We start from the raw sequence: 27,702 nt of genomic DNA, 5'->3' as shown, positions 1-27,702 counted from the left end.
TCTTGGTTACATCTTTAAAATAATTCATGTGTTGATTCCACATTCACTATTTAAAAAAGGCTTTCATAGAAACGCGTCACATTTGTTATTGACGATTTGGTTTATTAATTTCATAGAATACATATCTTTTGTAAACATCAAATTTTTGAATTAACCAACATTTGATGATTCAAACCAGTCTAGACAAATTGGTTTAGAATAATTCATGAGGAATATTTTTTTCTTTCTATTATGTGCTTTTATAGTTGTCACATTTTTTTTTTACTATTTATTATTTTATGATAAAAATATAAACATTTCACTTGTGGATAAGTGATAGTGGCAAGAGGAACGACGTCCTATTTCCCCTTCGGAACTATCATCTCGTATCAAATCTACCCAGATCTATGACCTCATTCTATATCTCCCAAAAACTTAATTGCTTCATCCAGTTCTACACAAATCCATAGTTTTATTACTATTTCCCCATCAATCTGGGTTTAGACGGTTTTAAACCTAAACCCGATATAAACCCACAGAAAACCAGTATGAAACCGATTTATAACCTGACTAAGAGATATAACCCAACCCATCATGTTCTTCACTTTCAAATCGAAATTTCCCAAATTTGTTTTGTAAAAACCCTTAATGGCTAAACCAGAAGAACAAATCATGAACAGTTTTGAGCTAAGAACACTAAATTGTTTCGGAGAGTAAACTGCATTATATTCTCCATGAAAAAGCACTTGAATCTGCAAACACATAAACGATTTCTGGATTTTCTTTTTCTGGATCGAGTGCATATTTATCTCTCTACAAACGAATCAAAGACAATCACATAGATTATGTTCATGAGTGGAGCTTCTTGGCCAACCCCGACCCCATCATCATCATCATCATCTCCTCATTACCCACTTTCCTCATTATTCACTCAGGAACAACAACAATCCCTTGGATCTCTCGATCTATCCGCAAATTTAACAAGTTTCTGAGAATTGATCATTTGACTCACCTAAAAATCCAGTCTTTTTGATCTGGGTTTAACACTAAGACTCATCATTTCATATGGGAAACAACAGTAGCAGCGGAGGACGCCGTCGGTGGCGAAACCATATGTCGGCTCCTCCTTCATGTTTGATGCAACCGTCTACGGAAGGTAGATTTCACTTTCTCTCTTTCGTTGATTTCGTGATCGATTTGAAAACAAAGCAGATAACACGTGAGATAAAGCTTATGTGTAATTGACAGGCTTTTGAATCCACTTCTCCAAAATGAAAAGAAAAAACGAGAAGAAGAAGATAATTGATTTAGGAATTTTTTATTTTAAAGTTTTCTAGGTTTAGTTTTGTAATTGGATTAAATTTTGGTTTAACCCGGTTAAATAAGTTTATTAGTTTGTTAATCAAATAGTAAACCGTATAAACCGAGATTCATGAGACAATAGATGATATCTGATATTCCGAAGGAGAAATAACAATAGAACTATTGATTCGAGTAGAAATGGATGGAGCAATTAAGTTTGTGGGAGATATAAAACAAGGTCAAAGATCTGGGTGAATTTGATACGATATGATAGTTACGAGGGGGAAATAGGACGTCGTTCTATGGCAAGAAGATAAATGACGGAAAATTGAGCATGTGTGACAAGTGTCACGACCATGTTTGACAAATATCATAAGGATACTGTAGAAATTTGTCGTCCGTACTATATAAAAGTTATTGCTTTCCACTTGCCATTCATGCTTTCCTTTCTACTTTAACAAACAGTTATAAGTACATTCAAAGAAATAAGACATCTTTCGACCTATAAATGTTTGAATTTAGTCAATCTTGAAAATAAAACAAAAATCACAAATACTTGAGAGAATAAATTTATAATGTACGAGGAGAGAGATCTAATTCGTATATAAAGATCAAGCATTCATTTTTCATCCAACATTCTTTTTCAGATATACTTCCCTTACACTAAACAAAGGTATTTTGCTAAACAACTTTTATGTCTATCTGTATTTAGTTGACTAAGATGTTTAAAGATTTTGAGTTTACGTCACTAATTTCTACTTGCGCAATTTAAAGTAGCTACATGTATTGTCCACGAAAATAGTTGATACTACCCTGATATATCTCGATCATTGTCATGATTGCGGTTTGCTCAGCATGGTTTTAACGACGTGTCTTGGCATCTGCGTGCTCCGGCCATTGGATTGAGGGGAAATTCTATAGTTTAGATATGTTGACCAACAAATTAATTACTGTATGTAGGGAATTCCAAATATTAATTGAGGAAGATCCCCCAAGATAGATGGGATTGTTTACATAAAAACGGCAAACTCTTTAGGATAGTGGAGAATTAAATTTACAGTCATACCAAAAATAAAACATCTATTTAGGTTGAATATAATTTATTTTAGGCAAATTAAATATATTCTATCTAAAATTTAATATGTGGTTTATTTCTTCTATCCTTGTTATTATAACATTATTATCATCATATGTCATAATTGAGAAGTGCTTTTTGTTTTTTTTTTTGAGTGTTTACGCTCTCAGAATCATCACAGTTTCTATGGTTCATCTCTTTCTTCGTCTTCTTCTCACTATTTTCTAAATTCCTTGTCAATCCGATCGAGATCGATTTTGATATTTCCGAGCGTTGGTTGGTTTCATCTGGGTTTTGTTAAGTTTTTGTAGTTGATTAGAAAATAAAATATTTCTCCTCTAAATTATTCTAAGGTTGGAATTTAGGGTTTTTCACACACACATGGACTGATGTAGGGTTTAGGCTTTCGATTTAAAGCAACAGATTCATTTGGCTCACGGAAATACATTAGAAACGAGTTTGAGATAGCCAAAATCGTTTGTTCTTTTGTTCATTTAGTGATGAAACCAGTTGAAAATTTTCAGCGAACCCGATATTTTAGACTAGGAACTTGTCAAATCATGTAATATCACCATTCTTTTTTTTTACGTTTTCACAGAATTTTATTTTCTCTAATCGTTGATCTCTTTTTTTGTTTTTTTTTGTTTTAATGTTTGAAGAAAAGAGAGCTTTGATTACGAATGGCAGAGACTGATCAGGTGGATGATGGCTATGGTAGGTGTTTTGCGTTACTCTCCGTATCTTTTATTTGGTTTTGTGCTTTGTTATTATACTTTTGTGTGTGTTCAGCAGTTTAAATGTATAGCTTTTTTCCTCAGGCCTTAAACTCGCTGAATTATTTGGAAAACATACATGTAAGATTGAGAAATATTCAGTAATCGACAAAAAGCCGATCCGTAGCCGTCTTTTTGAAGTCGGCGGCTGCCAATGGTAACATGGTTTCTTTTGATCTTTCTCATCTTAATACCTTGTCGCAACAAACACTTGGTGTTATGGTTTTTAGGATTTTGTTTTGCTACTTTTATATATGTGATATGTCAGGTATATTTTAGTTTATCCCGAGGGATGTGATGTTTCCGGTTTTCTCTCCTTATTTCTCTGTGTTGGAAACTATGATCAACTTCTTCCAGGTTTGTATTTTTTGTCCCTTTCCTCTCTCTCTCTCTCTCTCTCTCTCTGGATACTTGGTTATGTATGTTCTTTTGCCATCTTGGACACTATAGGCTGGAGTCATCTTGCTCAGTTTACTATGTCTGTGGTGAATAAAAATCCAAAGAGGTCTAAGTTTTCAGGTGATTTTTTTTTTAGTTTACGTTTGCTTTATTCCATTTCAAATATGGCAGACAACTGAGTTCACCTCTTGTAAGCAGATACGCTACACCAGTTTTGCAAGAAAGAGCATGACTGGGGATGGAAAAAGTTTATGGAGTTACCGAGGTTACAGGATGGGTTCATAGATGAATTTAACTCTCTTACAATTACTGCTCAAGTTCAGGTGATCAGGTAATGCAAGGTTGACTCTATGTACTCCCAATTAATTTTAAACATATCTGATAAGTTTCTATTCTTTCTTTCATCCGGTGTCACTGATTTATGCATTGTGGATTATAAAATCTCCCTATAATTGGTCCTTGCAGAGAGAGGGTGGACCGACCTTTTCGCTGCCTTGATAATGATTACAGGAGAGAACTTGTTAGGGTGTATTTGCCAAATGTAGAGCTTATTTTCCGACGTTTTGTGCAAGAGAAAATAAGCAAGCTTGAGAAGTTGATGGAGGACAAGGCAAGATGGACAAGGTATATCACATTGCAACTTGTACCCTTAACTCCTCCAGCTTCCCGAAATAGATATCATATTGGATGCTATTTGTGATGATAATAAGTACTAAGCAGGATATGTAGCTGGTGTTATGATAGAATGGAGGGTTCTATCAAGCGTTTGGTGTACTGTTTACTTACTTTTCTTATTTCTTGTTATATCATTCTTGGTTGCAGCCTAGGTGCTTTCTGGTCAGGGATGGACCAAGACTCTAGGCGTGGGATGTCTAGAGAGAAAATGAACGTAATCCTGACAGGGGTTGTGAAATGCTTTTTCATAAAAAAGGAAGTTACATCCACTCTGGTGATGGATTCCTTGTATAGTGCGTTGAAAAATCTTGAAGGCCAACCTCAGAACAAGAAAGCTCCAAGAATGTTAGAAGCCAAAGAACTGCCAGCTCCGGTTGTTAGTGTGGACAAAGATATGTTCGTATTAGATGATTATGTGCTGTTACTCTTAGAGAGAGCTGTTCTAGAGCCAATGCCTCCAAAAGATGAGAGAGGTCCTCAGAACCGTATAAAGGTCGGCTTCATAGATCATATATATATTTTTCCGTTTGGGAGGATTTGTTGCACTATTTATTATCCACTCTAGAAAGTTCCATGTTTTGAGAAATTTGGTTTTTTTTTTCTTTGATGGAAATCTAGGCTGGCAATAATGGAGAAGAGTTTGACAAGGAGGAATCCTATGAGCATGATGAGATGCATTTAACTGAGTTGGGTAGACGAGTTGTGGAGATATGTGCTCTTTTCCATATCTTTAGGTAACATTGCAGAATATGTTTTAATATATATATGGTTTGCCATTGTGCTCGTCCTTGTTGTGTTTATGTATTGAAATTTGATATCTCTGACAACTGTGTGTAGCAAAATTGAGGTTGCGCATCAAGAAGCTATTGTGCTAAAGATGCAGGAGGAACTTATTCGTGAGGAAGAGGAAGCTGGAGTTGGCAGTAAGGGTGGGCAAAAAAAACTTAACCAAAAAAACCGAACCAAGCCAAAGCGAAATAAGTGATATGTTTTGTTTATGGTTTGACCTAGAAACCCATTTGCTTATTGTATTCTTTTCAAGATTTTGGTTAAAGTTTGATTTGGTTTAAAACCAGAAAACTGAATTGTTTTTATGAGATTCTTTTGGATAAATTGGATTTATCCTTGATATCTCTTATTGAGTTTTTTTAATCAATTAATAACTATTAGTGGCCATTGTCACATTACAACAACCAACCAGCTTACCAATTCTAGGCAGCTAAATATAACCAAAAAGTCTATCTTTTTTTTTTGTTTCTGTGAAATACCAAAAGCTCTATAATATCTACAAAGATAGAAATCCCAAATTCTGAACGAAAAATAAGTTATTTCATATTTTTGAGTGCGTCGCTACAAATCTTATCGATCCGTCTCTGAAGTCGCTCAATCTCCGCTTCGGTGCGAGCCTTCACTTTATCATTTTTTGCTGTGTGTACCAAACTCTTCAATGACGTTATTTTTGTATGGAGACTTTTTATCTACAAGTCAATTTAACAGATACATTGTTAAACGATATAAAAAAAGCTAAAACAGGTTTTATAAAAAAATTGAAAGTTGTTTATAGTGATTTGAGTCAATTACCTTACGGTGAGGCCATCGCATTAGACTTCCTTTCCGACATATCTTTTTTAGAACTGTCGGACAAAGATTCATCTGCTTCGCCGCTGTTTCGATTGGGAGATGAAAAAGCATATTGATATCCTTCAGTGTCAATCTTTTTGTCCTTTCTCTCTGTTCTTGTCCTCGGTACATAGAAGATATAACACCACAAAATTAACCGAAGATTAGTGATCTCTCTCTTTAATAAAAGTATAAAACTAAAAAAAAAAAAATCTTGTTGCACAATAAACATAATACAAATGTTAACCTGATAAATTCTATATCACCTTGGTTTTAGAAAGAGTAGTAGTTACAATTCTATAATAAGATATTTGGTATCATCTTGTGTACGGTATAAGTTCAGCCATTAATCTCTATGTAATCAGATTACCAAAAGCCGAAGGCCTTATTCTAACACAATGAACATGTTCTTAACCTAACATCTAAACATAATTAGTCACTCTATTTTTAATAGTTTTCCTTTTATTGCAAGTAACATGTATCCACCTAACAAATCATATAATGTTATAACTGGTTGTAAACTGAGAAATCAGAGACAAAACCTGTGTTGCGAGAGGCGTTTTTCGTTTTTTCCTTTCTTTTGGCACGCCAGTGGTGGGTTCCTCTCTTGGTCCAACATGTAGCGGCACAAGTGGAACATCTAGAGCTTCATCAGGCGAAACCAAAAACATTGGAACATCGGTGGGTGATGGTATTGTCAACATAGGCGGCAACTGGTTAAAGATGAAGTTAGCACTTATTGCTTGATAGAAAGTAGCATTAGTGTCTTGCACAAGTGATAACCCACTTGCTACTCTCTCGGAACAGTAGTCTTCTATAAATCTCTTTACTTCTTCCATCGTTAAATCTTTCAGATGAAATGTTTGAGATTGACGTTCCGTTGAATCAGAAGCAAACCATTGAGTCAGCAATATCGCATGGCAAAAGAAACCAATCCCTCCAAAGATTTCCAGTGTACTCATTTCACCATCTATATAAAATCATATAATATAAACCAATTAATATTGCAACCAAAATATAAGCCAGTAATTTCAAAATATTAATGAGAGATATTTATACCCTTGATATGAACTAATTCTCGGAGCATTTTGCAACAAGAGCATACGAGCATTTCATCAGAGGATGTCGGTACCAGAACATCCATTGTTGATGTACCACCACTTTCAAAGTCTGGACCATTAGGATCACCGAAAACTCGAGTGCTCACTCCAAATGTTGTAATTTCACCAACATTGTTATTACCATTATCATTACCAATCTCTCCTAGGACATCATTGTTGATGTTTTCGTTAAGATCATCATCATTCGAAGGTTCGAACATGTCCCAAGATATGGTAAACCCATCGTCCACAAAAGACAATTCATCGTTGTTGATGTCGTAATCAGCGATTGAAAGATCAAATTTGTACAACAACTTAGTTTCGTCAACATCTATGGATAATGTAGAAAAGTCCAGAGGAGGCGGCGAGTTCTCGAGAAATGACATGTCCATCAAATTGGGATTAGGGTCTGCCATGACATTTGAGAAGTCTTCTTCCGTACACTGCTCGAACCCACCAAATAGATCATTGTATGGATCTTTACCCTCGTCGACTTCAAGAGCGGATGATTGCACCAAAGGTTGCAAAGATTGGTACTAATTGACAGAACACCAAACAGTTAGACTTTCACCAAAACTACTCTTTTTTATTCGACGTTTATATTATTATATTTATTTTGGATTCTATTATTTGAAGTTTAAAAAACCATAACCCATTCTGCTAAACCCTAAACGCACCTTGGTCATCATAATGGCAATAACACTTTTCTCTATAACTTTGTTCGCCTCCATTGTTGTTTCATCTCTAAGCACTTTCCCTTTGTGAGTAAGTATTTGTTGTGCAGCAGGATATGTACTATCTCCGACCACGTCCTCTATGTTCTTCTTCACTTTAGCAACCTGAGACAAAACAAAACAGACTCGTGATTCCAAGCATTAAGAAACGAAACCCTTCAATAAATCGTCAATTTCAAGATTTATTATGAATTTACATAAAACAGTAAAACCATTTAAATAAATAACACACAGTGATGACTAAGACCCTGTTCTGAACTTTGTCCGTAGCGACAACATATAGCAACCAGAAATTGCTTTTATAAATAAGTTCCTTGGAAGGCAAGATTGAGTATAACGCCCTGCGACAAACCAAAAATGTTGCCAATAAAACCAAACTTTTTAAAAATGAAGAGTGCCTTAGTTAGATTTATTAGATTGCTTGTATCGGTCAAGCGACTAGAAAAATGATTGAACAGAGAAGACCCTAATCACTGCTATATCAATGAAACCAAACTTGCACCGTAAGGAACAAGGAACCAATCGAAACTATTTTCCCAGAATTATGAAATTCGAGTAGTGTGTTCTTAGAAACAGATATACGAAGATTTGTACATACCGAATCCTTGAGTTCAACTTCGATCTCGAAGCGAGTCCCCTCCAAAGTTTCGACAACTATCTTCATCCTCTATCAAATGAAGAAAATAGATTACGCATCAACCTATTTCTCCGATCAATCGCCGCCGGTAAAGAGAACATCCGAGTGAAGAAACTGCGAAAAGAAAAAAAAAATGGCGCCCGCTCGATCACATATGCTTTTATAATCTCTTCTTCCTCATCAACAAACAATTACAAAATTCTCGTAACTGACAACAAACGTCTTCGCTCTGTTATTGGGCCTAAGTACCAATTTAAAGCCATGATCGTTTGTCTATTACCCGGCCTAAGTATCTATTTAAAGCCCATTATACCGTTCCCTTGTTGATATTTTTGTTCTTGTACGGGTCCTATATTAAGTGACTCTCTAAGAGAGTTACACACAACTTTGCATCCATCAGGCTCATCCTCATCTTGGTTCCCTCCAGTTCACTCTAAAAACTTGGTGGCTCTGATCCGTTTGACATGCCATAGTATTGGCTAATGGCTATAAGCAGAGCCGGCACTGAACTTTCTAGGGCTATAAGCCAAATATATTTGCAGCTATGGGTTTCGAACATTAGTTGTGGTGTCAAAATCAGTTCAACTAGACCCTTGAACTATAGAAAACTTTTACCAAAAAACGATCGAAATTTAATTTTATTCTTAATGGCCGCAAGCATGGGCTTGGCTACTTGACCTCTTGGCCGACTCTGACTTTAAAAGTTAAAATTAGATAGACATGGGCATTCAGTTAACCATTCGGTTTCGGTTTGGTTGTGTTCGGTTTCAGTTAGTTTGGATATAGTAATATAATAATCATTTAGACATTTTAGAAATTTTGGTTCGGTTCGCTTCCATTTCTTTCGGTTCGGTTTCAGTTTGGTTAGTTGAAGAGATAACTATAACTAACATAAATTATATTGAAATTAACCAAATAAACCTAATATAACCAAAAATAACCGAAATTAACCAAAAATATATAAAAAAAGAGAAAAATACTGATCCGATTTGAGAAAATATTTTTAATTTTGTAATTTCAAAATAATAACATTTAAATATATTGATTATTTAAAGTATTTAATTGTTTTGAAGGTAGGAATAATAAATATTTTAAGTTTATTTTATAGTTTTGCATAATATTAAGTATATTATTTTTGGTATATTTTAGGTTTTCAGATATTTCGGTTAACCTTTAATCGTAAGTTTGGTTCGGTTCGGTTTTGGTTAGTTTGAATATATGATTTTACTAACCATTCGGTTATTTGAAGAACTTCGGTTTAGTTTTGGTTAGTTTGAATATATGATTTTACTAACCATTTGGTTATTTGAAGAACTTCGGTTTAGTTTTGGTTTGATTTTTTTGGTTCGGTTCGGTCGGTTATTTGGTTACCGGTTATTTTGCCCAGCCATAGGATTAGACTAGACTACACTATACCGGAGTAGTTTAATGCAACATCAGTGACTATAACCATCCATGTACTTAAAAATGATCTTTCTACATTTGGAAACGCCACCGACAAAAAAAACACACACACACAAGCTCAGGGACAAGGATCTTGTTTAGATGGTTAAAGATATATGATAAGACATCGATTAGAAAGTTACACAGTTATATTCAATAAATCTATGTCTATGTACGTCTTTTCTTTTTCTTTTTCAATTACAATATGTGACTGAACTCTGAACACCTTTAGTTTTCTCCTTCATTGCATAAACTGATTGGGGCATGTGATCTTTGATGTATTTCTCGAATCATTATGAGATCTAAGATACTGGTTAAAATTCAATATGGGTCTACTGAAATGATGTCCCTTTAGAAATCGTCCACAAGTTCGTCTCATCAATTTGTGGATAGTAGGTGGTACCGACACCAACATATTATGATGGTGTACTATACGCCTTTACCAAATGGATTTTGATAGCTATAAGATCTAATAATTCAAAACCGTGCATATTTCAAAATGATTGAAAAAGAGTTTCACAAAGCCAATAAAATACAAATGAATATATTAAATGCAAATATAATATAATACAAATGAATATAATTAATTGATTAACCCTGTATTCATTTGAATATAAAAATTAATTATAGATAAAAAAAATTACGTTGACATATATGGTCTGTCAATTGAATTATGTTTCATGGTCTTGCAATTATAGATAAAAAAAATTACGTTGACATATATGGTTTGTCAATTGAATTACACTAAATTTTACCCGCGGTACACCGCAGACATATAATTTATATTTTATGTTGTATCTATTTGTTAAATATTGAATGTTTTGTAAATATAGGAATAACTAAATTTTCAAGTTGTTGTGCGGCTAAATATTTATTTATTTTTTAACCCGCAATACATTTCATGATCATTTGTTTGTTATATTTAGTTTGTTTTGTTTAGTGTTTAAGATTCTATTTTGATTTTTAATTATTATAACAAAAAATAAGGGATCTAAATACATAATCAGTAATTATACGCTGTGATTAAGTCAAATTTTTTCTAATGATTTAATTATTTTATACAATCTTAGTTAAATTAACTTGATTTTATGTTAAATATTCTAATATTAATAGTGTTGATAAATAATTAAATGAGGATTTAACCCGTGTTAACACAAATTTAATAATATTTTATTAATTTCAACATGTTCTCTTTATAACACATCTACTATCTAACCACATTATATAGTATTTTTTAATTTTTTAATTTTACATATTCGTAATAATGAAATTTTTTTATTAAGTTTATATATGTTAATTATAATATTTAAATAATTGTCAATCGAAGTTTTCTTACGTTAAGAATCAAAACTCACAGACTTTGGAAAACAAAATGGGAATCAAATTGTTTTTTCTTTGTTTACGAAAGATTCAGATATAGAATATCTTCAAAACATAGCATAATGTATGGTTAAATATATTATAGTTTCTATTTCCATATTGATTGCTGTTATTTTTTTAATTGAAATAAAATGTAAAATATTTAGGAAACAAATTCTGGAGTAATGTTAGTTTTGGAAATCTTTTAGGGGTTAATGTTGTAAATAACTTTTTAAATAAAGAAAACTAAAAGGGCATAACACAAAATGTACTTCAAAAATGTTAATATAGATATATGGTCTGTCAATTGATAAAAATTATGTTTCATGTTGCCAAAATATTTTACGACATTAATTAATATATATAGGTTACTATATATTTCAATTATATATAGGGTAATATATATTTCAATTATATTGTAACCAAAATTGTTATATTTTGTGTTTGTAAAATTTTATAAAGTTGTGTTTCATTATAAAATAAAATATAATCTATTATAGTTTAATAATGTTACATTCTTATAGATATATTAACAATACAAAAACTTATAATTATTATAAATCTAAATATATTTACAAATACAGATGTAATATATTCATATAATTATTTTAGCAAATTTGAGTTTAATCATATATAGTTCATTGTAGTTTTTTAAACACACCAAAATATATATAACATTGTTTTATTTATATTACAAAACAAAGAAATTTACTACGGGGTAAATTTTGCAAATACAACAACATATCTAATATTGTAACATTTATATTATTTAACCAAAAAACTTAATAATTTTAATATATTAATTTATTTCATTAATTTCTACAAATAAATAGACCCGTGTTGTACCACCTAGTAAATCTTAGTTATAGATAACAAAAATTGCGTTGACATATATGGTTTCTTTTTTAGTTCACAAGTAAACCCAAAAGAAATGCAGAAATTAGCGTAGTTACTAGTTAGAGCCATAAATCTCTGACCGAACTGTCAGGTGATAATAAATGCCAATGGTATTGTATTTAACTATTTATTGAACCATCTTGCTTTGTATATAAACATCTTCTGTACTCAAAATAACACTGCTTGTCTTTCTGAATCGACCTCCTTCTATTATGCCTTCAATTAGCGTGATTGGAGTGTCCATAGCCATCATTTACTTTCTCATCCTCCATCGCTTCCTCTTCAAGAAATCTCTTTACAGGTTCATCATAATTAGCTGGCCAGTGTTGGGGATGATACCAGGTCTTTTGTTTGTGCTCCACCGTGTCTTTGACTTCGTTGTGGAGGTTCTTGAAAACAGTGGGTTAACATTTCCATTCAAGGGACCGTGGTTCGCGGGAATGGATATGCTGGTCACAGTTGATCCGGCTAACATTCACTACCTATTAAATTCAAACTTCTCAAATTTCACTAGAGGTTCTGACTTCAAAGAAGTCTTTGACGCCTTCGAAGATTCGTTACTCACAAAGGACTCGAACGCATGGAAGAATCTGAGGAAAGCTTCTCAGGTCATGATCAACCATCAAGGATATCAAAGATTGTCTATAAGTACCACGAGAAGTAAACTCAAGGACGGCCTTGTTCCATTTTTTAACCATATCGCAGAGGAGGGCACGACTGTAGACTTGCAAGATGTGTTCTGGAGGTTTGCGTACGATACAACTATAGTTACGGTAACTGGGTGTGATGATCCTAGATCTCTCTCCATTGAAATGCCAGAGATTGAGTCCGCTACAGCTCTCAATGATATAGGAGAAGGAATTATATATAGGCATGCTAAACCTAGATTCTTGTGGAAGCTACAAAACTGGTTCGGAGTTGGGATAGAGAAGAAGATGACAGAAGCTGGTGTCGTTTTCGATCGAGTGTGTGCGGAATACATATCAACCAATAGAGAAGAGATAAAAAGATCACAAGGGATTAGTCATGACCATCTTGATGGAGAGAGTGAAGATCTTTTGACATCTCACATGAAGCTTGATCCAACCAAGTACCAACTCTTGAATCCTATCAATGATAAATTCCTTAGAGACACTATCGTAGGTTTTTTACTTGCTGGGAGAGATACCATTGCCTCTGCTCTCACTTGGTTCTTCTGGATTTTGTCCGAAAACCCTAGAGTGGTGACTAAGATTCGCCAAGAGATTGATGACACAATTCTACCAAGAGGTAGTAGTGGCCAAGAAAGGCCGTCTTATGATCCAATGGAGTACTTGGACAAGTTTGTGTATTTACATGCTGCATTGTGTGAGACTATGAGGCTTAACCCACCAGTTCCGATCGAGCGTATGTCTCCCGTTAAATCAGATGTGCTTCCAAGTGGCCATAAAGTCGAAGCAAACTCGAAGATTTTGATCTTCATTTATGCGTTGGGTAAGATGAGAGCCATATGGGGAGAAGATGCATTAGAATTCAAGCCAGAGAGATGGATTTCAAAGACCGGAGCGTTGAGACATGTACCTTCCTTCAAGTTCTTAGCATTTAATGGCGGCCCGAGAAGTTGTCTAGGTAAACATATAGCTATGATTCAAATGAAGATTGTGGTGGTGGAGATATTACAAAACTATGACATCAATGTTGCCAAAGGGCAGAAGATTCAACCAGAGAATCATATGATTCTTAGAATGAAGCAGGGACTTAAGGTTACAATTAACAAGAGATGCTAATTAAGAAGATATTCATCTTTAAATTATTGAAATAAGTATGTTTGTTATAAGTTCTATTTTTTTGAAACCATAGCCTTAGTAGGTAATAAAAATGACAGAAATTAAAGTGTGATCTACATTTATTTCTAGATTCCTATGTGTTTCTATTGTATATGCTGTTTCGTATTACCGGAGCATAAGCACACATAATGAGGAAACATACTCAAAGAATGTATATAACTGGTTTAATGCATGCTTACTAGTTTACTACATTAATTATTGATTATTCAACGCGCAGTTTACTCAACAAAGTCTTAACTCGACGATAAGGAGGAGTTAGGTCATCCCACGGGACAAACTGTGAATTCTATTCAACTCATAGAGGTGCTTATATATCCATCCATTTTAAGTTGGGCAGCAAGTCGGAGTCACCAAATTAATTATGCAGGACAGCTACGGGTTTGGTAATAAAGTCCCTCAGGACTTGTGGGGTGGGTCTTTGCCGGCCAAAACGATGAACAATCCTAGCCAAGCGGGTCTGATCCATAATCCATTTAACATGCCATAGACTGAGCCGGCACGCTATGAATTTCGAACCTGATAGACTGAGCCGGCACGCTATGAATTTCGAACCTGCCGTTGTGTCAAAATCAGTTCAACTAGACCAAGAAAACGTTTACAAAAGAACGGTCAAAATTTAATTTAATTATTAACGCAAGCTCATGCTTGGCTTGGTTGGCCTCTTGGTCGGCTTTGGCCATAATATTGGCTATTAATGGCTATTAGGATTAGATTAGACTAGTCTAGACATGAATGGATTAGCTCAATCCAACATCAATGACAATAACTATCGATATTGTACATTAAAAATGATCTTTCTATATTTGGAAACGCCACAAAAAACACGAGTTCAATGACAGGGATCTTGTTTAGATAGTTAAAGATATATGATAACGAAAGTAGAAAACATATACGTAGACACCGATTTCTGAATGTAAATGTTAGGTTCTTAAGACATTATTTAGTTTTTATTTGGACTTAATGAAATGATGGACCATTTAGAAATCGTTCACAATTTCGTCTCATCTATTTGCTGGTTAGTAATTGGTACCGACCCCAACATATTATGATGGTGTATTGACATTGCACGCCTTTACCATTTGGATTTGATAGATATGATATGATCAGATCTATTAATTCAAAATATTCATATTCTCAAATAAACCGACAAAATATAACAATTTTCCAAAATAGAAATATGTTAAACACGACTTGTCTACATGTAATTTTACACACGGTAGAATTTTTAAAAATTAATATGTGATAAATTAATAAAAAATTTCGGCTCCAAATCAAACAAGTGTAAAAATTAACAAAATATAATATAGTAATAATTTTAAAATCTCTATGTATTATATGGTCCTGTTAATATAATAAATTAATAATTATATATATATATATATATATATATATATATCTTGATGTACTGATGTATGCTTTTAGTTTTTTCATAAATAAATTAAAAAACTGTAGTGGTATATTATACTATGTATATAACTGTCTAACATAATAAATAAGTTTTTTGTAAAATTTTAATTTCCAAATATATCAATTTCATTTCGATAGTTTTATGGACCGTTAAAATACGATAGCAAATATAATTTATCTCTTAATATAATATATTTTGAAGAAAAGAAAAAAAGAAGCAATATCATTAATAATTAATTTGAATTTATGTATATCATTGTATAAGTAATTCTTCTATAATCCTTGAATTTATTGTCTAATTTGTTGTCAAAAAAGTTTTTCTAAATATTAAAATTATATATATATATATGTATACATATTATTGTTATTATTATTATAATTATTATATACATATATATATGTGAATTCCACACCAATTAAATTTGTCCACAATAATTGACATAGTAGACGCCTATCTTTCCTGACTTTTAATAACACCAATGGTAATATGTTCTTACACATAGCAATGCATGCTACCATGCATAAATATGACGTAACTTAATATTAGGTCTCGGCATAAAATCTAAATCCGAAAATCCGAACCATATTTGAACCGAAGTAAGCGAATTAAAACCTAACCGATATTAAGGAAATAATCGATCGGTTCTTGGCTTTCATTATTTTGGATATCAGATATTATCCGATCCGAACCGATATCCAATAGATATCCAAATATAATCGAACATATAAGAAATATATAGTATGATATTCCGATAAATATGTCTCATATATTTTATGTATTTATATGGTTTTATGAGAACCTTGTCATTTATTTAATTTCTATCTTTTTTGTTTTAATACTCCATTAGTATGATTATTTGGGTAAGATATGTACAGATAGTGGAGTTCAATCTTCTATGTAAGCAAGGTGGGTAAATGCATCTGTTTTTGTAAGAAGAGAAGGATAGTCTAGTTTCTGAACAGCTTTCCCCGAGCAGATTCTTTAACCCACTTGATACCCTCTTCAAAGACACATTTCGTAGCCATTTCAAGGGAACGACCTGGACTCATTTCCGTCAGAATGTTCAGCACTTCGTCTGAGTCGTAGTGCCAGCCCGACATTCACGAGTACCCTATGCAAAAATTTTAAAATGTGCCTTTTTTTGCTAGTGTTTTAAAATTTTAGGTTTTCTATAGAAGGCCACAATTTTAAAGACTTTTGATATATTCAACAAAAACAAAAGGTCTTTTACATATAAGTAAAAAAGCTTTTACACATATCCTACCCACAAAAAAATGCATTTTACATATATATTGTTTAAAAGATTTCTATGTAAAAAGGCCTTTAAAATTAAAGGTCCGCATCATTGGCTTCAATGGCTTCCCCTGTGGGCCGGGCGTGGACACTCGCCACTCTAGCTGTAACTAAGTCTCGGATTGCTTTAGTCTTCTCAGATGGCTACGTCGTCATTGGCTGGTGAATAGTATGGTGGACAAAGTCGAGCCGGGAAAATATTTCGCTTAGAGTTGTTTGAATCTGCGTGGAGAAATATTTCATGAAGTGAGAAAACATTAACAAAAATTAAGAAATATTTCATGAAGAGATAAAACATTTCTGATGGAAGGACCTTCTCCAACATGTCCATTTGATCAGTCAAGAGAAGTTTCAAGTCTGAAATGGAGCTCTTTAGATGGATGATGTCACTCTCTAATTCAGAGATGACAAACTTTGCCTGAGCAAGAAGAGCTACAAAAAAAAAAATCAGAGTTTTCAAAATCACGAAATGAAGATATCAGAATCGAACCACAATCAACTCGTAAACAAAGTAATCAGAGTCGATGAGCAAAACTACCACACCAAACGAAGAAATCGGAGGCTCCAAACCAAAAAAAAAAAAAACAAGCGACTAAGCGAGAGACGAATTACGAAAGGAAGATTTCAGAAAGGAACGAAGTAATCAGAGTCGATGAACAAAAACGAAAAAAAAAACCAGAATATACCGGAAACACATAATAAATCGAAGCCCCAATTATAAAGCTCAATAAATAAATAAAAAAAAAAGCAAAATTAAAAATCAGAGACGATGAACAAAAAGGACTAACCAGAATCTCCAGGAAACGAAGGAATCGACGATCGCAGTTCGTCCTCCTCTCCTCCTACACGATCCACTACACAAAGCGAGAAGAGAAAAAAAAAATCAGAGTCTTCAACTCACGAAACGAAGATATCAGACTCTGAAATCTAAACAGACTCGACGATGATATCTAAAAAAAAAAAAAAAATAGGAACCAGAATCTACTCGAAAACGAAGTTATCAGAGTCCGATGAACAAAATTGGAATCTAAAACGAAGTTATCAGAATCCGATGAACAAAATCGGAATCTAAAACGATGCTATCAGAGTCAGATGAACAAAATCGGAATCTAAAACGAAGCTATCAGAGTCAGATGAACAAAACTAGAATCTACAGAAGAAATCGAAGCTAGAGATGAATAGAAATTTACTTGTAACGAGCTGGAGAAAGCTAGGGTTCTTCGATGGAGATTGGATTGGGGGGAGAGAGAGAGAGAGAGAGAGAGGGAGGAGGAAGATGTTCAGGGAGCGGGAATGGGAATGGCAAATTCCGTTAGAGTGAAATGTTTTGAAAATTTGATTACTTAACAAGAGGAGGAGAGGAGGAGGCAGGCACTGTGATTTTTTATTTTGAAAAATAAATAAACAGCCTAGATTTAAGCCACGTCATCAATATCGACTCGCCTAATCGAAGGCTCCGACCGAACCAGCAATATTTTAGAATTCGTCATTCGGATCTGGATATCTCTATCTGCACAGATGCACGAGCATCATGCCCGTGCGTGTGCAAGCTGGTCGCTGGCTCCAGACCCTCTCGATTCGATTGCTTGGCAGGCGAGTTTTTCAAATTTTTAATTTTATCACACTCGGTTTTTAATCTGGATTGGATTTGTCTGGGTTTTGCTAGAGTTTTAATATTCGATTCCCAGCTACTTTTTCGATTCACTCATTTTAAGGTCATGTACGCTTGGAATTTTCAGTACATCTAAGGTCTTTCAAATTTTGCATTCTTCTGTAGCTGGTTGAAGTAGTATGTGTAGGGCGTATGAATAGATCCACCTTGTTAGTTAAAAACGATTTGCTTGGTTTAAGGTTTGGTGGAGCAGTTTCACAATGTTTCTTACTCTGTACTGTTGTATTGTATTCTCTAGGTTGCGGATAATAATTTCCTTCATGATTCTTCTAGCATATTTGGAAACTTCAGTTTTCTGTTCTCAGCACTTGAAAATTTTCTGTAAATCGTTTATTTATTTTTCACAATCTTGGAGACTGCGCTCTGTTCACATCTAGTCTGTCTTACTCGAAGGTTGATGAAGGAACTGCCACCTGGGGCTTTTCAGAAAGCTACGCGAATCATTAACGGTAAGTCTTTGTTCCATTAACTAATTTTGCATGAGTTTTAGGGTTTCTGAATTTTTTTTTTATGTATGTATGTATGTTCCTTTGAACAATAATGTAATAGGAAAACTCAGTTGAACTAGTTATTTTCCTACTGTATTCTGGCATCTAGGTTTTACCATGATTTCATTTTTCTGGCCTATTATTAGGTGCAATATGTATGGTTGGTATTGGATAAGTCCTTCCTTACTGTTCCCGGCAAAACTTGACTTTCATTGTTTTCTGAAATGCAGACATTGTTAAAAAAAAAAAAGTTCCACGAAGGCCCCCCACAAGTTAGAACCCAGGTAAGCTTCATAATTCATTCTCCATTATGCATATGTGGGAATTTTCTGATGTGCGTATAAAGTCATCTACTTTGTGTCGAGTTATCTTATTTAAGTATTTTGTATTGTAGATTAGTATTGCTGTTGCTGCCTTGGCGGTGCATGTTCCTGCGGCAGATTGGGGAGATTGGTGGTATAGTTAGCTGGCTTAGGGATGAGATGAATATGCATCCTGAATATGTGCCTGGCTTCTTGGAACTCCTGACAGTTTTGCCCGAGGTAGAGTATTTTTCAACCCTTTGTTTTAGTGTTTATCTCACTCAGAAATTAAAGTGAATCCATGTCTCCGGCTATATAGGTATGAAAGGCCTTATATTTGTCTGGCTTGGATCTGCTTACTTCTTAGTTATTCTGGTATTGCTGACCTCAAATTGGGCAGACCTATTTGGTAAAAATATATATGTATCTTTTTACTGTTAGTGTATTTATGTTTGAGTAGCATTCTAATGTTACTCTGTAAGTGTTATTTCAATCCCTCAAGTATTGGCTGGACAAGAACTTGCTATTTTGCATGGTCCCCTTTGCAAAAATTGTATCTAGTTTATTTGTAATCAAATGAAGATTCTATTATTTTTTTCCTAAAACTCTGCTGCATCTTTTCATCTTTCCCTTTTATTGACCTGATTCCCGTTAGGGATGTTTGACTTCACTCTAGATGGTTATCTGATTCTTCATTTTTTTATTGTCCTTCTTGCTACGGCCAGGAAACGTTTAACTACAAAATAGCTACTCATCTGGATCGGCGACGCCAGTTCGAAAAAGAGCTTACTTCTCAAATTGAAGCTGCAGTTAGTATCTTAACAGCATGTTTAAATATAATTGAACTTAAGGAACCGGTCAGAGCTTATCTTCAATATAGAGTTATGACATAGTTCAATAAACAGTTTGTGATTCACTTTCCATGCTCCCTCTGTATATCACTTTGAAATAACCTTTTTTATGTTTCTAATGCATTTATGTGCGTTTCTTAGTTTACACTGATTTTTGCTTGCTATGTTTGCCCTGTAAAAGTATTTTTGCAACTTTCATGTAAAAGCTTGATTGCATCTTAGGTTTTCACTCACCTGCCAGAATTTTTATATTTCGTCTTGCATTATGGTTAGCTTCTGAATAATGTCCGGTGTTCCTGTGTGCTGGATCAGCTAGTGTCTTTGGTGTTGCAAGAAGTCACTTATTGTAAATTTTGCCTTGTAACTTGATTTTTCAGGTTCTCGAGGCATTTGCTTCTTGGCTCCGTCTTAGGCATGGGTATGCACTTTTCTTTTCCTTTTCTATTTCCAGTTTTTATTTAGAACAAAAGCTCGTCTAGATTAGAAATATTCATTGCGAGTTCATCAGATTGTAAATTGTTTTAATATGGGTCACAGATAATTTCCTATATTGAATTTTCTTGACACATAGCTAAGGTTATCTGATTCATTGCTCTACTAGCTTCTTTTTTTTTTTTTTTTTGTTGGACAAAATTTGGTTTCTACTAGCTAGCCTTCACTATTTTCACCAATTCAACTTAGCTTATTAACTTTGTGGTGGTCTTTTTCAAGATTCCTGGAGCAGTGCTTGCCTGTCATCCATTGGTGCATTCAGCTCTCTCAAGTTCTACCTGTTGGAAAGACTAATATATACTCGTTTGAACTGTATGCTTAAGATTTTCTTATTGAATTGTGGAAATTAGTGTTTGATGCGTGTTCATTATAGAATTCAATATTAGAGTTTTAATAGATAGACTTCATTATCAAATTCGCAGTTATCTCTGAATTGATACATCACACAACATCACCAAGTTCTGGTGGTATTTCTGCACAAACACCCTTGATTCAAGTTATTGTGCCTCAGATTTTACGTCTTAAGATCCATCTAAGGGGTTCTTCAAAGGTACTGTTTACCTTTTTTTATTGATACAAGTTGGTGGCTGAATCTGCTTAATGTGCTTCATTAGTTCACAAATTTTCTGTTTCACTGGTCTGCCGCTTGAACGGCTATGATTCTGATCCTGTTGCGCCTGGACTCTACTAAGAAAAAAGGTTATGAGATGCATCAAATAGTAGGAAGCTAAGGGTGATTTTCTGTATATATTACAATGTCCCTCATAATTTTGGCATGTGATTATAACTTTTTCTTTTGACTCTTAGAATTTATTTACTTACAGGATGACGAAGATGTCAAAGCCATTGGTCGATCATTCGCTGACGTAAGCGATTCATATGTTGAACTGATAGCTACTGGTATACAGCCTCAATTTCTGATACTCTGCCTTGTTGTTTTAAGTGTTGTGTTTCACGTCCCTTGACTGAGTTGGGTGCGCTAAATGCTTTAGTTGGTAATCTAATATATTCGAAGGTACTATTTCTGGCCTCTAGGTTCAGATGAATCAATGGTTATTGTGCATGCCCTTCTGGAAGTTACTTCACACCCAGAATTTGATATAGCCTCGACGACCTTCAACTTTTGGCACAGTCTTCATTCTTCAACTTATGTTGACAAAGAGGTAAAATGATATTGCTCTTTTGGAAAATGATGGATGGCTAAATTTTTATTTGATTGATCATCGTTTGGTGGAAACTATATTATATGGGTTATTGTATGCTCTGCATACTATGTCACCACCTATCCATTGGTTCCCCTTCACAGGTTGGCTTCAGAGTTCAGTATCCTGAAGATTCTCAAGGCCTGTCATATGAGGACCTTAAGGAAATCAAGCAGACTAGATATGGTAATCAAAGCTGTTTATGGCTTGTTCTCAACATTACAGAAGATCAAGACCTCTCGAGATCAGAAGTGTAGCCCTCAGAGCTTTCTAAATAGATCAGCCTGACCTTGGATTTTCTTAATTGAACTGCTTAGCACTATTGTTCTCCCTTTGTTGCCATCCTTTAGACTTGTTTCTTGAAGCAGATAAAGTAATGTTCTTCTCAGGTTATTTGGTTGTTTGAGTCACCTAGCTTTGGTAGGGTGCTGTATCTCGTAATGTCTCTTTTGATGGACTTATTCCTCTTAACACATGTTGAGATGTTACTACTAATTGTGCTCTCAATCATCTCCGATGAGACCAAATTGCCTCATGCTCTGTCATTCCAATTTGACTGATAAATTTTGTGACATTTTCCAGCCGTTGGAGACGTATCAATAGACACAGCGTTAATCCTCTGGGAGGGGATACTACTCTTAAGATTCTCTGCAGTCACTTGGCAGTATCGTGTAACTCCGTTTTTTTTCCTTTTTATTATATATTTTGCTGTAAAGTGTATCAATTAATGTATGAAATAAAGTTCAGAAGTTAATATCATTTCATTTTGCTGACAAACATATCAGTTAATATACTCCAATTTGACCAGAAAAAAACCATCAACATTTCATTTCGCTGACAAACATATCAGTTAATATACTCCAATTTGACCAGAAAAAAACCATCAAAAACCAAACTTTTAGGTATTCGAGTCGAGGCTTCGTTTTGGTTATCTAAATTAAGTTACACATACAAAAAAATAAAGAAAATAAAGAAAAGGAAACAAATTATTGCATGATGCTATCTATTAGCATATCTCATCGCAATTCACGTATACTCGTAAAAGTTATGACACTTTCCAAAACTAAAAGGGCATTGGATAGATGTAACATTATGTTTTAGATTTATAGTTATAACTTGTAACACTCTTATCATGGTGGTTATAGACGAGTTAATTAGCATTTCATTAACATCTGAAAATGTTGAAAATATTCAGCTGGATATCATTTTTAAATATACGACACTGAATGTTCAAGATTTTTCTAGTTCTTTCATTATAACTTTTTTTGGTCAAACGTTCTTCAATTATACCTTTTATGCGTATATATAAACCATTTAATAGTAAAATATCTATAAATTAATAAATATTTTTGGTTTCGAGTCGGATCACTGTAAAAAAAGAATTCGATAAAATAATAAAATAATATTTTTTTAAAATTTTTTATATAAAATATAGTTCTAATAAAAACAAAATTAATAATCATTACAAAAAAACAAAATTAATAATTATGTAAATTTACTTATATATATATATATGCTGATAGTAATTAATAATATATATTTTAAAATTTTGAATTTTTTCCTAAACTTATATCTATAAAAAAAATGTTATGTTGTTTTTTCAAATTGAAGTGATATAAAATATTCTATAAAATATCATAAAAATTGCCAACTTTTTTGTAAATTTTAAATTTCTAATATACTTCATTTTTATTTGATGATCAAGATACTACGTTCCACTAAACTAAAATTATCAGGATAAAGCTCAGCTAATCTCAGGAATATTGTCTTGTCAAAGTGACAAAAAAAAAGCTTATCAGACCTAATGGTTATGCATGCATTGACAAAATAGTTCACACAAAATTACCTTTTTAAAAAGACTACCAGTGATGCAAGTTGGTTGATTATGCTGGTTTTATTCCTTTGCTATCTTGAATCATCAAACGCTTTTCTTATAGCCATTTTCATGACCCCTCTAGCTAAACAAACATTTTTTTTTGAATTAGTAAGAGGTTCCGGGCCTAAACCCGTTCTATCTCTTAGACTAAGGACCAGAGCATTTTATATGGTGTTTCCCAAGCGTCGTCCCTCGAACCGGCGACAAACATATTTTATTCAGTAAGACATTTCATTTATCATCTCTAGTAAACGTATATAAATGTCATCTAGTGGATTTTACTCAGTAAGATATATATTTTGATATCTCTTTTGTTGAAAGGCTTTAGATAGAAAACAAAATCACAAGTACGGAAATATATCAAAATTCCAAATGTTTGTCATCTTTGGGTTGTTGTTTATACTCTTTCATGGAAGAGATTCAAATTACCACAAAATCTTATACTGTGAACTCCAAAGAATATTTTTAAAGTTTGAAAGGAAACTATGATTCAGCCCACTTTGAAGTTATAGGCATCTAGAGTTAACCAAATTTATTAACCAAATTTCTCTTTCACACAAACAAGGATTACATCATAATACATCATAATTCATCGAAGTCGAAACAAAAAACATCAAACATAATATAGAAACATTCAAAGTAAACCCAAATCTTAGTTCTCATATTCTCAAACTTCCCTCTGCACAGGCACAACTCCGCCACCAACGCCAGTCTCTCCTAGCTCACTTCCACTGGACTCCGGAAACCCCTTGGTTCCTATCATTGCAACAAGACATTTCAATAAATCACACACAAAAGAAGAAATAACACCAAAATCTTAGATTAAACACATATCAAGGAAGAGAGAGTTCTTACCAACGGTTGTGCCAAGTGATTGTGGAGACTCAGAGTCTTCAACAGAATGTGGCGATTTTGGCTTCACCTCCTCCATCGCAGCACCACCGAACCATCCTTTAATCATCCCGACCATTCCTCCTCCTTCCACTTTCTCTTCACCCGCCTCACCGTGTTCTCCCTCTACCGATAACTTCTCGCTAGGGGTCTTCTCCACCTTCACATCCATCTCCTTATTCGTGGTTTCCTTCTTCTCTTCTTCTTCTCCAATCTTAAGTTTCTCAGCAATCACCTCAGACAAAGCCTTGTCTTCTTCTCCAGGTGTCAGTTTCTCCGCGAGATAATCCCTACCGGACACATCTTTCTTTTCCACTTGTTCCGTCTCCTCTACTCCACTTTCACCTCCAGAGAAAGGTAACTTCCCCGTCACGGTAGACTCTGTTTCTTCATCCTTTACGTTAACCGGAGTCAATTTCTCATCCTCATCATCAACAGTTCTCGCCGCTTGAGTTTTTTGTCCCTCTGGGATTTCTCCGGAGTAACCTAGCATTGAAGCAAACTGTTGTGCGTAAGTCTTAGGTTTTGTCTCATCTTTAGTCTCCTCAAAATCATCTCTCGACTCCTCAAACTCATCTCTCTCTTTAGGACGAGATTGCTCCGGTGCGAGTAATCCATCATGAGTCTCCGTCGATAACTCTCTTCCCAACTCAGTCTCTACTTTTACATCATCACTTCTCGCCGTCGGTGAGTTTCTCTCTTCTGATGCGTCGCCGTATCCAGGTCTTCCCTTAGCTAGAAAATCTGGTTCCCCGTCAAATCCCGTCGGCGTATCCTTATCTACTACTCCAGACTCTTCCTTCACATCTAACTCATGGCTTCTCACCGGAAAGTTTCCACCCAACGGAGCTCCTAATGCGCCGTCAGATTCCGGCGAATACTCGTTTCTTCCTGATCCGATCTTCTGATCAAACTCATCTCTTCCAACCTCAGCTCCTGATTCACTTCCAAAACCCATTGGATAGTTCTTGTCGAGTCCAGACTCAGTCTTGAGATCAAACTCATGGCTTCTTGATGGAGAGTTCTTGTCCAATCCAGATTCAGTCTTCATATCAAATTCATGGCTTCTTGTCGAAGAATCTTTTTCAAGCTCAGCTTCTGATTCACCTGAAAATTTCGATGGCGAGTCCTTACCGCGTACAGAGTTGAAGTCTTGATCGAACTCTCTGAATTCTTTGCTTCTCCTCGACAAGTTTTTTTCGAATCCTTGTCCTGGTTTCTGATCAGCAGACTCATCTGTTACTTTAATCTGACCAAAAGACTCAGCAATCTCTGGTACTCCAGCTTCTCCACTTCCTATATCAAACACAAAACAGAACACAGTTATTACACATTCATAAACCCTAAGAACACACAATCCTAAATCTCACTGTCAAAGATCTAACCTGTTTTGGTGGGATCAGTAACTTTGGATTCGTAATTAGATACACCACTGAGATAATCTGTTGATCCTCCTACTGGAACAGCTGGATCATCCTCGATCTTTATAGGAGTCTCGAAGTTGACCTTTTGTTGACCACCGAGATGATCATCTTCACTACTTGGAGGAAACGTCCTCGAAACATCCTCTGTTCCAGAAAGCAGAGACACAGGAGTGTTCAATGACTCATGATGAGTCTCTCTGCTCTCTTCTCTATCTGATGGTTCGGACACAGGATGACGAATTAGCACATCTCTGATCTCTTCCTTGTCCGATGTATCCGTCGTTTTTGGATGATTAAACAAAGACTCGTGTCCGTAAGAAGAATCATGTATTGGTACAGGTTCAACTGGTTTGGAGTAATCAGAAGATACAGGTTCAACTGGTTTGAAGTGATCAGAAGATACAGGTTCAACTGGTTTGGAGTAATCAGAAGACACAGTAGGAAACACCTTTGTCCCTGGTGGAACAATCTCCTCCGGTGCTGGAACACTAGTTTCTCTGGGATGACTCAGAGTCGCAGGTTTACCTGTTACACCTGCATACACAATTACAAAACCGTTAATGTTACAAAAACATAAGATTTAGATTATAAATAATAGAAGGAAGATTATATAAAAAAAAAGTTACCATGTGCACTGTTCCCTTCTGATTCTAGCTCATCATCTTCGTCGTCGTCATCATCATCAACGACATCGTGATCATGTTCATGGCCTTGACCAGTTTTAGTAAGACTGTTCTTGAACTTCTTAGCTCTTGCCTTCACTTTCCTAAACATCTTAGTCGCACCATTCTCATGATGTTCAACTTCTTCTGTATTACACAAAACACGACAAATCAAGTAAATTAAAACGAATGTCACATAAATAAATAAATAAAAAACTTCTGAGATTGGAGTGTATAAAATAAATAAAATAAAAATATATACCTGGGTGCTGCTGTTGTGTTTTGAGTGGTTCCTCTGTCTGATCCATCTTCCAAATATTTTTTTCTTTCCGAGAGATGTAATCAGACTCTTTATTCCTCCTCCTGATGATTGTTTTCGAGTTTGCATATTTTGAGTGAAACAGAAGAGCGTTTCACTAAAGTTTATAGAGATACTGAGAGGGAACAGTGGACACGTACAAGGCATCTGTTTCTTGGTGTCACGTCAAAGTCTTTGGCTCTCTAACACGTGTCTATGTCGGCTTGATCTTTTTCTCTTTTTCCTTTGTTTTTTGTTTTTTTAAATTAGAAAAACTGATGTCGGTATGATCTTTTTCTCTTTTTCCTTTGTTTTTTGTTTTTTAAATTAGAAAAACTGATGTCGGTATGATCTTTATTTATTACTATATCCTAAGCCTTACGTACGTTTCTATTAATAGTAGTTGGTCGATGTGTATTGGCTGGCCCATCATGTGGTTATTTTTACGTTTACAAACTTTGGGAATTGGGGCTGTTAACAAATGGCACATCATTCTCATAATTAGGAAAACGTATTTGAGATACCAACTGCATGCTGTTTTCATAAAAGAAAATGGCAGATCGTTCTCATTTGATTTCGAAAGACGACATGGTTGTTTCGATCTTTCTCTCTCATGTATGAGATGGAGAAAGCATTTTTATTAGATACATATTGAAAAAAAAAAGTAAATACTATACTAAAAATGGTATTATCATAAATTTCATTGAATATTGTAGTTTTCAAATTGCTATAAAGTTGAATGTAATTTTAAAATTTATTATTGAATATACTTTCTCTATTTTTATATATGATTTTTTAGGAGTGTAAACACAAAATAAGATATCATTTTAATTTTGTTTATTTTTAAACTAAAACATCATTTAATATCTATTTAGACACAATTCAACCAATAAGAAAATAATCTACACAATATAATATACTTCATCTATGTGTCTAATGCTAAACCATAAATGTTTTATTATTATCTTTTGTAATATGGTTTAGATTAGGCCTTTTAATTTCGTCATGCGTGTCTGTTTAACAT

At 34.3% G+C, this 27,702-nt stretch overlaps 4 protein-coding genes, 1 long non-coding RNA gene and 1 pseudogene across 37 annotated transcripts; 3 read left to right on the top strand and 3 right to left on the bottom strand.

Moving 5' to 3' along the window:
* The first annotated feature begins 1,732 nt into the window (after nt 1-1,732).
* Nucleotides 1,733-5,396, top strand: LOC104761243 (TNF receptor-associated factor homolog 1b-like). 6 transcript variants are annotated; one of them, XM_010484290.3, is made up of 10 exons: nt 1,733-1,954; nt 3,016-3,070; nt 3,175-3,286; nt 3,398-3,486; nt 3,580-3,648; nt 3,727-3,859; nt 3,994-4,152; nt 4,351-4,696; nt 4,822-4,937; nt 5,041-5,396. In XM_010484290.3, exons 2-10 carry the CDS (start codon nt 3,037-3,039, stop codon nt 5,186-5,188), a joined length of 1,206 nt encoding a protein of 401 aa, XP_010482592.2. In that variant the 5' UTR covers nt 1,733-1,954; nt 3,016-3,036; the 3' UTR covers nt 5,189-5,396. The 6 variants fall into 6 exon arrangements, with proteins under 6 accessions (XP_010482592.2, XP_087356136.1, XP_010482594.2 ...); XM_010484292.3 differs by lacking the exon at nt 1,733-1,954 and adding an exon at nt 2,441-2,545; XM_010484291.3 differs by lacking the exon at nt 1,733-1,954 and adding an exon at nt 2,477-2,632.
* Nucleotides 5,397-5,428: 32 nt separating this feature from the next.
* Nucleotides 5,429-8,424, bottom strand: LOC104763398 (uncharacterized). Its single transcript, XM_010486775.2, has 6 exons — nt 8,256-8,424; nt 7,601-7,762; nt 6,883-7,459; nt 6,366-6,793; nt 5,785-5,934; nt 5,429-5,681 (listed from the first exon to the last, which is right to left on the bottom strand). Exons 1-6 carry the CDS (start codon nt 8,319-8,321, stop codon nt 5,529-5,531), a joined length of 1,536 nt encoding a protein of 511 aa, XP_010485077.2. The 5' UTR covers nt 8,322-8,424; the 3' UTR covers nt 5,429-5,528.
* A 3,656-nt stretch (nt 8,425-12,080) lies between these two features.
* On the top strand, nt 12,081-13,887 carry LOC104761242 (alkane hydroxylase MAH1 pseudogene; annotated as a pseudogene). The gene has a single exon (XR_015588083.1). The product of XR_015588083.1 is annotated as an alkane hydroxylase MAH1 pseudogene (transcript).
* Nucleotides 13,888-16,412: 2,525 nt separating this feature from the next.
* LOC147922937 (uncharacterized) lies at nt 16,413-18,085 on the bottom strand. Its single transcript, XR_015589305.1, has 4 exons — nt 17,711-18,085; nt 17,309-17,374; nt 16,834-16,952; nt 16,413-16,742 (listed from the first exon to the last, which is right to left on the bottom strand). It is a non-coding gene; the product is annotated as an uncharacterized LOC147922937 (long non-coding RNA).
* LOC104761240 (transportin MOS14) lies at nt 17,975-22,022 on the top strand. Of its 27 annotated transcripts, XR_015589304.1 has the most exons (13): nt 17,975-18,113; nt 18,431-18,641; nt 18,911-18,964; nt 19,075-19,222; nt 19,302-19,357; nt 19,708-19,791; nt 20,211-20,251; nt 20,545-20,637; nt 20,748-20,875; nt 21,018-21,058; nt 21,150-21,225; nt 21,361-21,488; nt 21,632-22,022. XR_015589304.1 is itself a non-coding variant. In XM_087500006.1 (12 exons), exons 7-12 carry the CDS (start codon nt 20,248-20,250, stop codon nt 21,782-21,784), a joined length of 582 nt encoding a protein of 193 aa, XP_087356132.1. In that variant the 5' UTR covers nt 17,975-18,113; nt 18,431-18,641; nt 18,911-18,964; nt 19,075-19,222; nt 19,302-19,357; nt 19,708-19,863; nt 20,211-20,247; the 3' UTR covers nt 21,785-22,022. The 27 variants fall into 27 exon arrangements, 10 of the variants coding, with proteins under 10 accessions (XP_087356132.1, XP_087356127.1, XP_087356124.1 ...); XR_015589299.1 differs by lacking the exon at nt 19,302-19,357; XR_015589302.1 differs by having other exon boundaries at nt 20,748-21,058.
* Nucleotides 22,023-23,920: 1,898 nt separating this feature from the next.
* LOC104761239 (low-temperature-induced 78 kDa protein) lies at nt 23,921-26,844 on the bottom strand. Its single transcript, XM_010484279.3, has 5 exons — nt 26,643-26,844; nt 26,345-26,527; nt 25,680-26,252; nt 24,259-25,590; nt 23,921-24,159 (listed from the first exon to the last, which is right to left on the bottom strand). Exons 1-5 carry the CDS (start codon nt 26,686-26,688, stop codon nt 24,071-24,073), a joined length of 2,223 nt encoding a protein of 740 aa, XP_010482581.1. The 5' UTR covers nt 26,689-26,844; the 3' UTR covers nt 23,921-24,070.
* Nucleotides 26,845-27,702: the final 858 nt, after the last annotated feature.

The sequence above is a fragment of the Camelina sativa genome, chromosome 18, assembly GCF_030686135.1.
Source record: "Camelina sativa cultivar CO46 ecotype springtype chromosome 18, ASM3068613v1".
In the NCBI taxonomy this organism is placed as follows: Eukaryota; Viridiplantae; Streptophyta; class Magnoliopsida; order Brassicales; family Brassicaceae; genus Camelina; species Camelina sativa.
The sequence above is the reverse complement of the archived record's forward strand: the minus strand, read 5'-3'. Positions and strand labels throughout refer to the sequence as shown.

Coding starts and splice junctions, on each gene's coding strand:
- LOC104761243 (XM_087500010.1), top strand. CDS start 3,037: ATGGCAGAGACTGATCAGGTGGATGATGGCTATG. Junction 4,153..4,350: donor GACAAGGCAAGATGGACAAG/GTATATCACATT, acceptor TCTTGGTTGCAG/CCTAGGTGCTTTCTGGTCAG. Junction 4,938..5,040: donor GCTCTTTTCCATATCTTTAG/GTAACATTGCAG, acceptor AACTGTGTGTAG/CAAAATTGAGGTTGCGCATC.
- LOC104763398 (XM_010486775.2), bottom strand. CDS start 8,321: ATGAAGATAGTTGTCGAAACTTTGGAGGGGACTCGCTTCGAGATCGAA. Junction 7,763..8,255: donor AAGTTGAACTCAAGGATTCG/GTATGTACAAAT, acceptor GTTTTGTCTCAG/GTTGCTAAAGTGAAGAAGAA. Junction 5,682..5,784: donor TGCGATGGCCTCACCGTAAG/GTAATTGACTCA, acceptor ATTGACTTGTAG/ATAAAAAGTCTCCATACAAA.
- LOC104761240 (XM_087499998.1), top strand. Junction 20,638..20,747: donor AATATATACTCGTTTGAACT/GTATGCTTAAGA, acceptor TCAAATTCGCAG/TTATCTCTGAATTGATACAT. Junction 21,489..21,631: donor CAACTTATGTTGACAAAGAG/GTAAAATGATAT, acceptor TCCCCTTCACAG/GTTGGCTTCAGAGTTCAGTA.
- LOC104761239 (XM_010484279.3), bottom strand. CDS start 26,688: ATGGATCAGACAGAGGAACCACTCAAAACACAACAGCAGCACCCAG. Junction 25,591..25,679: donor TACTGATCCCACCAAAACAG/GTTAGATCTTTG, acceptor TGTTTGATATAG/GAAGTGGAGAAGCTGGAGTA. Junction 24,160..24,258: donor ATCACTTGGCACAACCGTTG/GTAAGAACTCTC, acceptor TTGCAATGATAG/GAACCAAGGGGTTTCCGGAG.